At 37.3% G+C, this 14,588-nt stretch overlaps 1 protein-coding gene across 6 annotated transcripts in view; it reads left to right on the forward strand.

Moving 5' to 3' along the window:
• GALNT1 (polypeptide N-acetylgalactosaminyltransferase 1) overlaps positions 1-14,588 on the forward strand; it is a 145,276-nt gene that overhangs the window by 115,713 nt on the left and 14,975 nt on the right. For all 6 annotated transcript variants that reach the window (XM_053571570.1, XM_053571569.1, XM_053571567.1 and 3 more), the window contains 4 exons: positions 1,433-1,603; positions 5,183-5,300; positions 7,288-7,468; positions 8,756-8,895. In XM_053571570.1, the coding sequence (XP_053427545.1) occupies positions 1,433-1,603; positions 5,183-5,300; positions 7,288-7,468; positions 8,756-8,895 (610 nt within the window). The remainder of the gene's footprint in view (positions 1-1,432; positions 1,604-5,182; positions 5,301-7,287; positions 7,469-8,755; positions 8,896-14,588) is intronic.

Consider the following 14,588-nt stretch of genomic DNA (forward strand, 5'->3'; position numbering starts at 1 on the left):
TATCAAAAGATGTGTGACATGTTAAACAGTTAAAATGCACTGATAAATCTAAATAGAAAAGATAATGTTCATAGATAGAAAAATCAGTATCATAAAAAGATCAGTTTCCCCAAATCAATCTATAAATTCAATGCATTTTTAATTAAAATCTCAATGAAATTTTCTTTGCGAATCTGGGCAGGCTGGCATTGCTGTGGAAATGCAAAAAGAACAAAAAGTCAGGGGTCAGGTGTAAGGCTTGTCCTACTAGACATCAAGCCGTATTTTAAAGCTATATTAGTTATGGCAGTGATATATTGATGCAGGAATCCACAAATAAACTAGTGAAATAGAGTAGCATCTAGAAACCAGTCCGTTTTTGTATGCACACTTGATTTAGATAGATTTATGACAGAGCAGGCACTGATCATTACAGCAGAGGAAAAAGGACCAGAAAATGAATAGTGCTGGAACAGTCCTTGAAGAAAATAAATGAAGTTGGATACTTAGTGCATATCATACCCCGAATCAGTTCCTTAAGGATTAAAGACTTAAATTTGAAAAACAAAAATATACTTATTTTTAAGACAATATAAGAGAATATCTTTATGATCTTGGGGTAGGGGAGGATTTCTTTAATAAGATACCCGTTGGATGGGCAGAATATTACATTCTATAAAATGTGGCTGCCAAACGCTGTGAGTAAGAAGCCTTTCTCTTTAGAAAGCTCTGGGGTCATTTTGTGAGTTTGTTCAGATTTGTTAAAGAACATCACAGTGCCAATCAAAAAATTAAGTGTAATGGTCAATTTGTACGAAGAAATATAAACCTTCAGAAAAAGTATTCTTTGTAATAGTTAGAAAACCCACATTTTAAAAATCCGAAGAGATTACTTAATGTCATTATATTAGCAAAAATTTAAGAAAATAATATCCAAAGTTGATAACATCATGGGGAAGCTACAAGGAGAAATATATACATATAACACTTCTGGAAAGCAGTGAAGAATCATACCTTTAATTCAGTAATCTTACTGTTAGAAGTTTACTCTTAAAGCAAAAACAAAGAAAATATTATGTGCATGAACATGTTCACTTGTTTTAATAGCAAAAAAAACCCTGAAGAATACAAATGTGCAAGAGTTTTTTTTAAAGAAAAGTCTTACCTTAAAATGATTAAATGTTGTAGTGAAAGTATCGTTTTTGAAACATTTTAAGTATTTTACATGTGGCAAATACATAAAAGTATGAATGAAAAAGAGACAAGGTCATCACCTAGTAGACATAATAATTGTGATGCTAGTTTGTTGTAGGATATAGCATAAAAGGTTTCCACCAATGTCTTTAATATGATGTTTTTATTTTAAAAACACTAAGAATACAATTGTCATACTGTTTTTATTGTAGGCATCAAACATTTTGAAAGCTTTTTAAGTTTGCTTTTATGCTTTTAGGAAAACAGTGGTATGTCCTATTATTGATGTGATCAGCGATGATACTTTTGAGTACATGGCAGGTTCTGACATGACCTATGGTGGATTCAACTGGAAGCTCAATTTTCGCTGGTATCCTGTTCCCCAAAGAGAAATGGACAGAAGGAAAGGTGATCGAACCCTTCCTGTCAGGTAATGAATTTGTCAAAGATTTTTCCTAAAGTTTTATTGGTAGAGGATTGTGAGATTTGGGGAATCATATTGAAGGATAAGTGTATTTAGAGAAACATGAAGCATTTGTGTACCTTATATGTACTTAAGAGCCATCTTTCACATATATCAGTGTTTTAAAGAGGGATTTTCCCGCCAGTTAATAAAATTAGAATTTTTCATTCTTCAAATCGAATATACACGAGAAATGACAGAATAATGGACATTCTGCAGATGTAGTAGTCACATCTGTGCTTTAATTCAGTTGTTTGAGGATGATAATATTTAGCTGAAACTGTTCCTTTTTTTTTTTTTTTTTACAGTGAAAGCAAATTAATTTATTTAGTATTTTTTCCATTCCATATCATCAGGAGGGTTGATTTCAACTTTTCTTTTACCTACATCAGACCAGTTGGTTTTCAGAACTGTCCCACCAACTCCGTGAATGGTTTGTTCATGGCACATTTAACTTCATCGGAACCATCTGAATAGATCTGCTGAAATAATTTGTTTAAAGCTGCATCTCCCTCCAACTACTCATTTTTTTCTTCTTCTTTGATCTCACCAACCAAGTTATCCCAATTTCTTATATCATGAGATGATGGTGGATATAGATTCTTTACATCTGCTACGAATTGTTTGGCTTAGACACATCTCCTGGCCCCTCTAGCATTTCCCATCTTACAGCCTCTGGCTTTTTCATATTAATTTCAATCTGTAGTCCTAGCACATTGGGAAAATGAAAAAAGCTGAGGCAGGAGGAATGCTGAGCCCAGTAGTTTGAGGTTAATGCCTTAAACCAGAGGTCCTTAAACTTTTTAAACAGGGGGCCGGTTCACTGTCCCTCAGACCGTTGGAGGGCTGAACTATAGTTTAAAAAAAAAAAACTATGAACAAATTCCTATGCACACTGCACATATCTTATTTTGAAGTAAAAAAACAAAATGGGAACAAATACAATCACACCACCTCATGTGGCCCCTGGGCCATAGTTTGAGGACCTCTGCGACTGTTCCTATGTTAATTATGTGTCAGTATGTGGAAAATACTACCTGAAACTGGGTCCTAGCACTATAATGTAAGATTTTAAATTGAGACCTATACTGGTATCATTAGAAAAACTTGTATCAAACATAAAAATAGCTAGTATTGACACAAAATATAAAAAGGATTTTCATTAATACATTTTCTGATTTTCCTTTGTTCTACACTTGGTCACATATAGATTTTTTTTCAGAAAGTGGTAAACATCTTTGTGGTGTTCAGAACATGGATTTGGGACCTTTGGGCTTGCTGGGTCGTTCTAGCATTTACCCCAGTGTATGAACCTTCTGCTTCCATAATAGTGTAATCGAGTTCCTTCTGAACCAGCTTCAGCTTTCTCCTATTTGGGGGCTTCTTGTTGTCTGCTTTCTCTTGAATTCAACTCTAGTTCTGGCAGTGCTGAAGAGATTTATCAATAACTGTGTGCTTTTTTCCCTAGCCAGCATGAGTTCTTAGCAGCCTCAGATTCTCTTCCTCTATTTAGCTGTCAGTTCTTTGTATTTCTTTCTCTCTCCCTCTCTCCTTTTTTTTTTTTTTTTTTTTTTTGGCTGAGGCTGGGCTTGATCCCGCCACCTCCAGCATATGGGGCCGGCGCCCTACTCCTTTGAGCCAAAGGCGCTGCCACCCCTCTCTGTCTTTTTATTTTTATTTTTGGGACAAGTCTCAAGTTGTCACCCTGGGTAGAGTGCCATGGCATCATAGCTCACAGCAACCTCTAATTCTTGGGCTCAAGTGATCCTCTTGCCTCAGTTTCTCTATTTTTAGTATTTTTAGTAGAGATGGGGTCTCGCTTTCGCTCAGGCTTGTCTCAAACTTGTGAGCTCAAACCATCCACCCACCTCGGCCTCCCCAATTGTTAGGATTACAGATGTGAGCCACGGTGCCCAGCCTTTATTTTTATTTTTGTTTATTTTTTTAGGCGGGATCTTGCTTAGTCACCTGGCCTGGAGAGCAGTAGTGTAATCATAGCTCACTGCAGCCTTGAACTCCTGGCCTCAAGCAGTCCTCCTGCCTTGGCCTCCCAAAGCACTGAGATAGCAATAATTCATTTCACCATCTAAATCAAGGGTTCCTAAGTATTTCAGTTATTCTGGACTTTTTTTGAAAATCTGATAAAAGCTATGGGTCTTCTCTAATGAAGGCGGAGCATAAGTATATGTGCATATATAAAAAATTAAGCATATAAAAAAACTCAGGTCAAGAAGCTCCTATACTAAATGATATGCATAATTCTGAACTTTGGCCTATTTTCTCTGACTCCATTTCTCATTTTTTTTTTTCTTCTAAATTCAAAGTAAATCTAAACCTTGTTTGGTAACAGCTATTTCCTCTGGAAAGGCAAATGCTGCCACCCTCTCTAGAACATGGAATGAGTACATTGTAGGGTTACAGAGGTGGCCAGTTCATCTTAAAATATGATCTTCACAGTATTCTGAGTTTTCTCCTGGTGGGAGTCTATTTTTTATCTCCATACTCATCCTTCATGAAAATCAAATGGACTGATATTTACTTATTTAAATCCTCCTCCATTATAATTTCTGTGTTTAATTTCACCTGTTCCTATATCCCTCTGCATACCTGGGCCATATTTTTATGAAGTGGACTCCTCTTTTGCAGAAAATATACCATGCTTAGTCAGGAGGCAGTATAGTGATTTTATTCTTTATTTTGTCTCCTCCTATCCTGAAAAATGTTTGGTAGATGAAGGAAAAGGGCTTCATTGTTTTCATCCTTTTTATCTTATGTCTTTATAATATTTGCCACCTTTTAATCTTTTGGCTGCCAAACTATCAGAAACTAAACATGCCTGTAAGTGTCGTTCTCACCAAAAGAACATCTTGTATTGACCACCTGTAGGGTTGTTCACAGTCAAAGGGTTAAAACCTGACATGTTTAACGCTACCCTGAATCTAGGCAGTTAATATAGTCAGCCTTTACAGCTGCTAGGGACTATGGAGTGGGTACACAGTCAAATGGAGACAATTGTAAGGAATAGCTTCAAATTAAGGAGCTCGAGATGGAAGCTCAGTCAGGACCTGAGGACCAAGAAAGGTGCTAGACATAGAACCCTGAGGACTCTGGTAGGGAGGCGTGTCCGGGCAGAAGCTGCAGCTGAGGGTCCAGCAGGCAGCATGACATCATGGGCAAGACCTGTCTGAAGACCAAAGAATGGAGCATGAGCATACAGAACTGGAGGTTCCGTATTTTTATTGTTCCCCTGGAAGCCAATAAAAGTTTCTGAGAAGTTAGCCGGGCATTGTGGCGGGTGCCTGTATCCCAGCTACTCGGGAGGCTGAGGCAAGAGAATCGCTTAAGCCCAGGAGTTGGAGGTTGCTGTGAGCTGTGTGAAGCCACAGCACTCTACCGAGGGCCATAAAGTGAGACTCTGTCTCTACAAAAAAAAAAAAAAAAAGTTTTTGAGAAGTGTGAGAATGTTCATTTATTTAGTGGTTATAAACAGTTATGAAATTGCTTAATTGTTAAAAGTAATGATATAATATTACGATTAAATTTCAGAACACCTACAATGGCAGGAGGCCTTTTCTCTATAGACAGAGATTACTTTCAGGAAATTGGAACATATGATGCTGGAATGGATATTTGGGGAGGAGAAAACCTAGAAATTTCCTTTAGGGTGAGTTTCCTTGAAAAAAAATAAGTCTTTTATTTAATCTCAAATGTAGATATGCTTTGATTATTCATGCTATTTGTAAATAAAACATTGAATTTCGTGTGAGTTTGACTTGAGTTCAGAGCCTTTGGCCCATAAAATGTTTGGTGATACTATTAAGAGTTTATTAAAGGTTCAAACTATTTGAGCAAATAATTCAGTTATCTTTGGAGTCCAGTTATAAATAATTCACATATAAGATTTCCGAGTTGTTTTTAATTTGTTATTTTCAAGGAAGTAATTTAGTCTCTAAAAAAATGTAGTTTATATATGTTACTTTGGTAGTTAACTGCCAAAACCATAATTTCATATTTTATAATACACTTTTTCCTTCTGGAGTGAAAATTGTTTTCTTGTATAAAACCTAATCACTTTACCAGCTTTATTTTTTATTCTTTTATTTTTTTGAGACAGAGTCTCAAGCTGTCACCCTGGGTAGAGTGCTATGGCATCACAGCTCACAGCAACCTCAAACTCTTGGGTTCAAGCAGTTCTCTTGCCTCAGCCTCCCAAGTAGCTGGGACTGTAGGCACCCACCACAATACCCAGCTATTTTTTTGTTGTAGTTATCATTGTTTTTTAGCTCCCCGGGCCAGGTTCAAACCTGCCACCCTCGGTGTATGTGGCTGGTGCCCTACCCACTGAGCTACAGATGCCACCCAGCTTTATGTTTTTTAATAAAAAGAAAAGGGCAAAAGAATTTGAAATGGCTCTAAATTAATTTAACCCAAGCAACTTTATATAAATTATGTGTGTTTCATGTTCACTGAAACCAACATTTTTTTTTACATGACATTGTGTATTTTTTAAAATAATGAACTTTAGACACATAGCTTACTATAGCAGAAACCACATTTGAAGTGTGCTGTAATCTGAACCGGCAAGCTCATAATGTTCCTAGTAAATTGCTTTGCTTCTTGTATTCATAAAAAGAGAGGGCTGAATTCTAGGCCATCTTGGAGATTCTGTCCAGTTCTAATATTTTACGATTGTGAGAACAGCTGAAAATAGGAACAATGAATATTTAACAAAATCAAAACTTTTCAAAATGTGATTTTAATTGCAAATAGTTATGAGATTTTTAACTTACGGATAAACATTTATTTTGAAAGGAGTACAAGGATTCCATTAAATTAAGGATGTGAGCCCATACTTGTTTCTTTTGCCCCATTTTTGTTTTTATTGTTCTAACAAAGAAGACAAAATGTACTTTCACTTTCTCACTGAAGAACTCAAGATGGATTAATTAGATTCCTATGTTCTATTTCATGTACAGGCTGTGACACAGCTTTGGAGAGGGGCAAACAAATTGGAATCTGTCTGGGTGTTCCATGATCAATTTTTGTTTGCTTTTTTTAACCATGAACCACAGTAATTTATACATTATGCACACACAAAACACACGCTTTAAATTGTCTCATGAAACAGTAGGTCCTTGTTAACAAGTGCTAGTTGTAATCAATCCATTTGAATTTATGATCCTCTTATGAATCATGAAAAATACTACTTTAGATCTCATGTCTTTCCCATGTTTAACCTTTAACCTTCTTTTCTGTATTTTAATCTTAAACTTTTGGTTTGATAATAAGTGAAAATTACAGAAACATTTGCTCCTGGGGAGCTGTTAGCTTTATAACTGTACAGAAGGAGCTCCACCGTGTGCCCTTGTGTACCCTTGATTCTGTGAAAAGTCCAACTGTGAAACTAGTAAATGTCAACTTTTTTGCAAACTATTAGTCTTACACATTCCTCTTTGCTGTTACTTTTAGATTTGATTGTGTGAAGGTACTTTAGAAGGTTTTTACCAGTAACTACAATATTTTCCATTTAAGTCTAAAGAAAAGGCAAACTGCTATTCAATTGAAAAGAAAAATGCCCTGGGAAGACCAGGGTGAACTTGTCCTGGTTACCCAGCTCCATCTTATGAGGTCATCTTTGCTCTTGTTTTCAGATCTGGCAGTGTGGAGGGACTTTGGAGATTGTTACATGCTCACATGTTGGACATGTGTTTCGGAAAGCTACACCTTACACGTTTCCAGGAGGCACAGGACAGATTATCAATAAAAATAACAGACGACTTGCAGAAGTGTGGATGGATGAATTCAAGAATTTTTTCTATATAATTTCTCCAGGTTAGCATTTTTTTGCATTAAAAATACAAGACTGTACCTTTCTTATCCCTAATCCTGATGGAATCTGAAGAGTGGAAGCAGAGCTTTGAGCAGAGGTGAACACCCACCTCATAAGGTCATTGTGAGGAGTAATGAAATCACACACAGCGTAGCAAGTGCGTGGCAGAATGCCCAGGATAATACATTATTAACAGTAGTAATAAATTATCTGGGTCAGTATTGCTAGCCCAGGTGTTACCCAGGTTCTATTTTTATTTTTTTTATCCTAACTGCAACATTTAATATTCCCACGAAATTTCAGCTTATTGATTTTCTGGCATTTTCCTGGCTTATGTGACTTTCTCGATTTTTGGTTTCTTCATCCAGCATAACAAAGCTGCAGTTATATTGGTGGGTCTCCAGCATTCCCCATAGGCAGACCCTCCCTGCTATCGCACCAGGCTTTTGTCAGGAGGCCAGTGCAGAGCCAGTAACTCGCCGTAAGGGGCTTCTCTCCAGGAACTTTTCTCTGCTGTTCGGAGTTTTGAGAGAACAGTTCTGCCATCAGCTATAAGTCAGCCTGACATTGCTACTATTCTGTCCTCCTGTTTCAGGTACAAGACTATTGAGTGGCAATGTGAGAGGCAAACTCCCTGGTAAAACTCCAGGGAGTTTTGTGAGAGAAACCTGACTGGAAACAGATGCTTTGTTGAATATTTGAGCAAAATAGATCTTGGATATTTTTGGTTTGGATAAATATATATTAAAGCTTTCTGATCCCAGACAGCGCCTGCGGCTCAGTGGGTAGGGCACTGGCCCCATATACCGAGGGTGGCGGGTTCAAACCCAGCCCCCAGCCAAACTGCAACAAAAAAATAGCCGGGCGTTGTGGCGGGCGCCTGTAGTCCCACCTACTCGGGAGGCTGAGGCAAGAGAATCATCTAAGCCCAGTAGCTGGAGGTTGTTGTAGAGTGCTGTGATGCCACAGCACTCTACCGAGGGCAATAAAGTGAGACTCTGTCTCTTAAGAAAAAAAAAAAGCTTTCTGATCCATTATCGCTTATATTTGTGTTTAATATTGGTAGCTGTATTTCATTGTCACATAAATTTAATCATGACATATTTTAATGTTTTTTCTTTGGTTTATACTTTGGATGGTGGATTTGTGGTATGTCACTTACATAGTCACACATCACCCAAGAGATACCACTGCTTCTGTTCATCCAGCTTATTAGATTCAATATACAAATAGATGTATGTTACCTAATAGGACACTAATAACTCAGAGTCAATTATGTCTTTCAACAGGTGTTACAAAGGTAGATTACGGAGACATATCATCCAGACTTGGTCTAAGGCACAAACTACAATGCAGGCCTTTCTCTTGGTACCTAGAGAATATTTATCCTGATTCTCAAATTCCACGTCACTATTTCTCATTGGGAGAGGTAAAAAAAATGTGTATTCTGTGTGATTATTATGTTCTTGTTTCTTTATAAAAAGTAACCAACAAGGAAAGGACCTTTATATTAAAATTATGTGACCTCGGGTGGTGCTTGTGGCTCAAAGTAGTAGGGCGCTGGCCCCATATGCTGGAGGTGGAGGGTTCAAACCTGGCCCCAGCCAAAAACTGCAAAAAAAAAAAATTATATGACCTGAAGGGAAGTTGACAGAGTCTACCTTTTAATTTGAAATCTTGTTACATTTTTATCATGTTGTATTTTATTAAAAGAAGAATACTCGAAAGAGAGAGAATACCACTAATTTTTCATAGTTGGGCACTTGTTATAATATAGCAGTGTCTTGAGAAGGCTTATTATTTTAACAAATTAACCCATTTCATTGACACCATATACACCGTAAGTTAATGTTCAAGTGTTAATTAGCCTGAATCAAAGCTTAAAGAACCAGAACTAACAAGAAAACATGAAAGACCTCTCATAGTAAATTGTATGTATTTTCAACACTCATCTGTTTTCCTTTGAGTGGGTTTTTTTGTTTTGTTTTGTTTTGGTTTTTGAAACAGAGTTTGTTTTGCCCCAGCAACCTCCAACTTCTGGGCTCAAGCGATCCTCTTGCCTCAGCCTCCTGGGTAGCTGGGATAACAGGCTCCTGCCAAGATGCCCAGCTAGTTTTTAGAGATGGGGTCTCTCTCTTGCTCAGACTGGTCTCAAACTCCTGAGTTCAAGCAATCCACCCTCTCAGAGTGCTAGGATTACAGGCGTGAGCCACTGCGCCTGGCCCTGAGAGTTTTAAATTTCTCAGTTTGGTCAGTGAGGTTGGAAAGAAGGTTCTTTCTGGTGATGTCTTTAGTTATTTTTCTTAGGATTCAGTAGCAAATTTTCTTGAAACCTGAAAACAGTTGCTTATTAATCCTTATAATTAATGTTATAATCAGCTAACACAAAATTAGTTGTGTTGGAGTTTAGGCTTTTTATCCCTAGGGTGCCTGTACTATAGGACCTGAGAGAGACTTAAATTCCTACCAACCCTACGTAACTACTGTGGTGATTGCAGGAACAATTTCATGTGCCCTGATGAATTTCTATAATGTCTATAGAATATATAATGTCTATAATGTTCTATAGAATGTCTGTAGAATGTCATTTCTATAATGTCAGTAGCTGTCTGTCTTTAGCTAAGTCTCTGTTCTATGTTTAGAAATCCAAATAGGTCCTTCCTTTTAGCCCAAGAGTCTGATTTTTCTTTTTTTTTAATCTGAAATATTCAGACTCTAGGTCACAATTCTCCCAGAAGCCCAAATTCTTCCCTCTCTTGAAAAAACACACACCTGTCTTAACCCCTCACCTTGCTAAATCCATGGTCTTCCTATTCATTCCCAAGAAACAAAAGCCATTCTTTTTCTTTATTCAACATTTTCTTTTCTACTGACTTAGTTATCATTCTTATATTTTTGTTTTTATGGTTGCCCTATGTATATCAATACACATCGCAGGATTATTAGTGTACCTTAAGTTACCACTTTCACCAATTTGCAATTTAACTGATTTTTCTTCTTGTTTTTGGAAAAGTGACAGGCTACTGCTATATTCTAACTCCTTCTCTTCCTTTTACTACAGTCTAATGATCCAGGATTTGGACCATAAATATTCTAGGTATCCTTTCTAATAATCTTCTCACTCCCCAAGATCCTCCCTTTAAAGGTAGTGATGTTCAAAGATGGCGGCCGAGTAACAGCTTCCTTGCATCAGGGCACCGTGAGTCTGGGGAGATAGGATTCCAGGCATCTCTGGCTGGTAGGATCTGCCTATCATCACCACTGTGAGAATACAGGGAGTCAGCGAGAGACTTCTGGACCCCAAGAGGAGGACTAAAACAGTGGAAAAACGGCAAGTGGTCACGTGTGTTCAATCCGTCTAAACCCACCCACAACTTCCACAGGCACGAGAACTTACAGAGCAAGAGGAAGTGAAAGGAAAATTAGGGCAAGGAAACAGATAAAAGAAATTACTCATGAGGAAGAATCAGCAGAAAACTCCAGGCAACATGAAGAACCAGTCCAGAACAACCCCGCCAAGGGACCATGAGGTAGCTACTGCAGATGATTCCACCTATAAAGAAATGTTAGGAATGACAGAAAGGGAATTTAGAATACACATGTTGAAAACAATGAAAAAAATGATGGAAACAATGAAGGAAACTGCTAATAAAGTGGAAAATAACCAAAAGGAAATCCAAAAACAGAATCAAATAAGAGATGAACGATACGAAGAATATAAAAAGGATATAGCAGAGCTGAAGGAACTGAAACAGTCAATTGCGGAACTTAAAGATGCAATGGAAAGTATCAGCAACAGGTTAGACCATGCAGAAGAAAGAATTTCAGAGGTAGAAGACAAAGTTTTTGAGATAACTCAGATAGTAAAAGAGGCAGAAAAGAAGAGAGAGAAAGCAGAACGTTCACTGTCAGAATTATGGGACTTTATGAAGCCTTCCAACATACGAGTTATAGAAATTCCAGAAGGGGAAGAAGAATGCCCCAGAGGAATGGAAGCCATACTAGAGAATATTATAAAAGAAAATTTCCCAAATATCACCAAAGATTCTGACACACTGCTTTCAGAGGGATATCGGACCCCAGGTCGCCTCAACTCTAACCGAGCTTCTCCAAGACACATTGTGATGAACCTGTCCAAAGTCAAGACAAAAGAAAAGATTCTGCCAGCTGCCAGGAGTAAGCGCCAGTTGACCTACAGAGGCAAATCCATCAGAGTGACCGCAGACTTCTCTAATGAAACTTTCCAAGCAAGAAGGCAATGGTCATCTACCTTTAATCTACATAAACAGAACAATTTCCAGCCCAGAATTCTGTACCCTGCTAAGCTAAGCTTCAAAATTGACGGAGAAATCAAATCATTTACGGATATACAAACATTGAGGAAATTCGCCACGACAAGACCAGCTCTACAGGAAATACTTCAACCTGTTCTGCACACTGACGACCACAATGGATCAGCAGCAAAGTAAGAACTCAGAAATTAAAGGACAGAACCTAACCTCCACACTGATGCAAAAGATAAGACTAAGCAATGGACTCTCTCCAAATAAGACGAATAGAATACTACCACACTTATCAATTATCTCAATAAATGTTAATGGCTTGAATTCCCCACTGAAGAGACATAGATTGGCTGACTGGATGAAAAAACACAAGCCATCCATTTGCTGTCTGCAAGAAACACACCTGGCTTCAAAAGACAAATTAAAGCTCCGAGTCAAGGGTTGGAAGACAATTTTTCAGGCAAATGGAATTCAGAAGAAAAGAGGAGTTGCAATCTTATTTTCAGATACATGTGGATTTAAAGCAACTAAAGTCAAAAAAGACAAAGATGGTCACTTTATATTGGTCAAGGGAAAAATACAACAAGAAGATGTTTCAATTCTAAATATTTGTGCACCCAATTTAAATGCTCCTAGATTCTTGAAACAGACCTTACTCAGTCTGAGCAATATGATATCTGATAATACCATAATAACAGGGGACTTCAACACTCCTCTTACAGAGCTGGACAGATCCTCTAAACAGAAATTAAACAAAGATATAAGAGATTTAAATGAGACCCTAGAACAACTGTGCTTGATAGATGCATATAGAACACTCCACCCCAAAGATAAAGAATATACATTCTTCTCATCACCCCATGGAACATTCTCCAAAATTGATCATATCCTGGGACACAAAATAAATATCAACAGAATCAAAAGAATTGAAATTTTACCTTGTATCTTCTCAGACCATAAGGCACTAAAGGTGGAACTCAACTCTAACAAAAGTGCTCAACCCCACCCAAAGGCATGGCAATTAAACAATCTTCTGTTGAATAACAGATGGGTGCAGGAAGAAATAAAACAGGGAATCATTAACTTCTTTGAGCATAACAACAATGAAGACACAAGCTACCAAAACCTGTGGGATACTGCAAAAGCAGTTTTCAGAGGAAAATTCATCACTTTAGATGCCTACATTCGAAAAACAGAAAGAGAGTGCATCAACAATCTCACAAGAGATCTTATGGAATTGGAAAATGAAGAACAATCTAAGCCTAAACTCAGTAGAAGAAAAGAAATATCCAAAATCAAATCAGAGATCAATGAAATTGAAAACAAAAGAATCATTCAGAAAATTAATGAAACAAGGAGTTGGTTTTTTGAAAAAATAAATAAAATAGATAAACCATTGGCCAGACTAACTAGAAATAGAAAAGTAAAATCTCTAGTAACCTCCATCAGAAATGATAAAGGGGAAATAACAACTGATCCCACAGAGATACAAGAGATCATCTCTGAATACTACCAGAAACTCTATGCCCAGAAATTTGACAATGTGAAGGAAATGGATCAATATTTGGAATCACACCCTCTCCCTAGACTCAGCCAGGAAGAAATAAAGCTCCTGAACAGACCAATTTCAAGCACTGAGATCAAAGAAACAATAAAAAATCTTCCAACCAAAAAATGCCCTGATCCAGATGGCTTCATTCCAGAATTCTATCAAACCTTCAAGGAAGAGCTTATTCCTATACTGCAGAAATTATTCCAAAAAAATTGAGGAAGAAGGAATCTTCCCCAACACATTCTATGAAGCAAACATCACCCTGATACCAAAACCAGGAAAAGACCCAAACAAAAAGGAGAATTTCAGACCAATCTCACTCATGAATATAGATGCAAAAATTCTCAACAAAATCCTAGCCAATAGATTACAGCTTATCATCAAAAAAGTCATTCATCATGATCAAGTAGGCTTCATCCCAGGAATGCAAGGCTGGTTTAACGTACGCAAGTCTATAAACATTATCCACCATATAACAGAGGCAAAAATAAAGATCACATGATCCTCTCAATAGATGCAGAAAAAGCATTTGATAAAATCCAGCATCCTTTTCTAATTAGAACACTGAAGAGTATAGGCATAGGTGGCACATTTCTAAAACTGATGGAAGCTATCTATGACAAACCCACAGCCAATATTTTACTGAATGGAGTAAAACTGAAAGCTTTTCCTCTTAGAACTGGAACCAGACAAGGTTGTCCTCTGTCACCTTTACTATTCAACATAGTGCTGGAAGTTCTAGCCAATACAATTAGGCAAGACAAGGAAATAAAGGGAATCCAAATGGGAGCAGAGGAGGTCAAACTCTCCCTCTTTGCTGACGACATGATCTTATACTTAGAGAACCTCAAAGACTCAACCACAAGACTCCTAGAAGTCATCAAAAAATACAGTAATGTTTCAGGATATAAAATCAATATCCACAAGTCAGTAGCCTTTGTATACACCAATAAAAGTCAAGATGAGAAGCTAATTAAGGACACAACTCCCTTCCCCATAGTTTCAAAGAAAATGAAATACCTAGGAATATACCTAACGAAGGAGGTGAAGGACCTCTATAAAGAAAACTATGAAATCCTCAGAAAGGAAATAGCAGAGGATATTAACAAATGGAAGAACATACCATGCTCATGGATGGGAAGAATCAACATTGTTAAAATGTCTATACTTCCCAAAGCAATCTACCTATTCAATGCCATTCCTATCAAAATACCAACATCGTACTTTCAAGATTTGGAAATAATGATTCTGCATTTTGTATGGATCCAGAAAAAAACCCATATAGTT

This window comes from Nycticebus coucang, chromosome 19 (genome assembly GCF_027406575.1).
Source record: "Nycticebus coucang isolate mNycCou1 chromosome 19, mNycCou1.pri, whole genome shotgun sequence".
Lineage (NCBI taxonomy): Eukaryota > Metazoa > Chordata > Mammalia > Primates > Lorisidae > Nycticebus > Nycticebus coucang.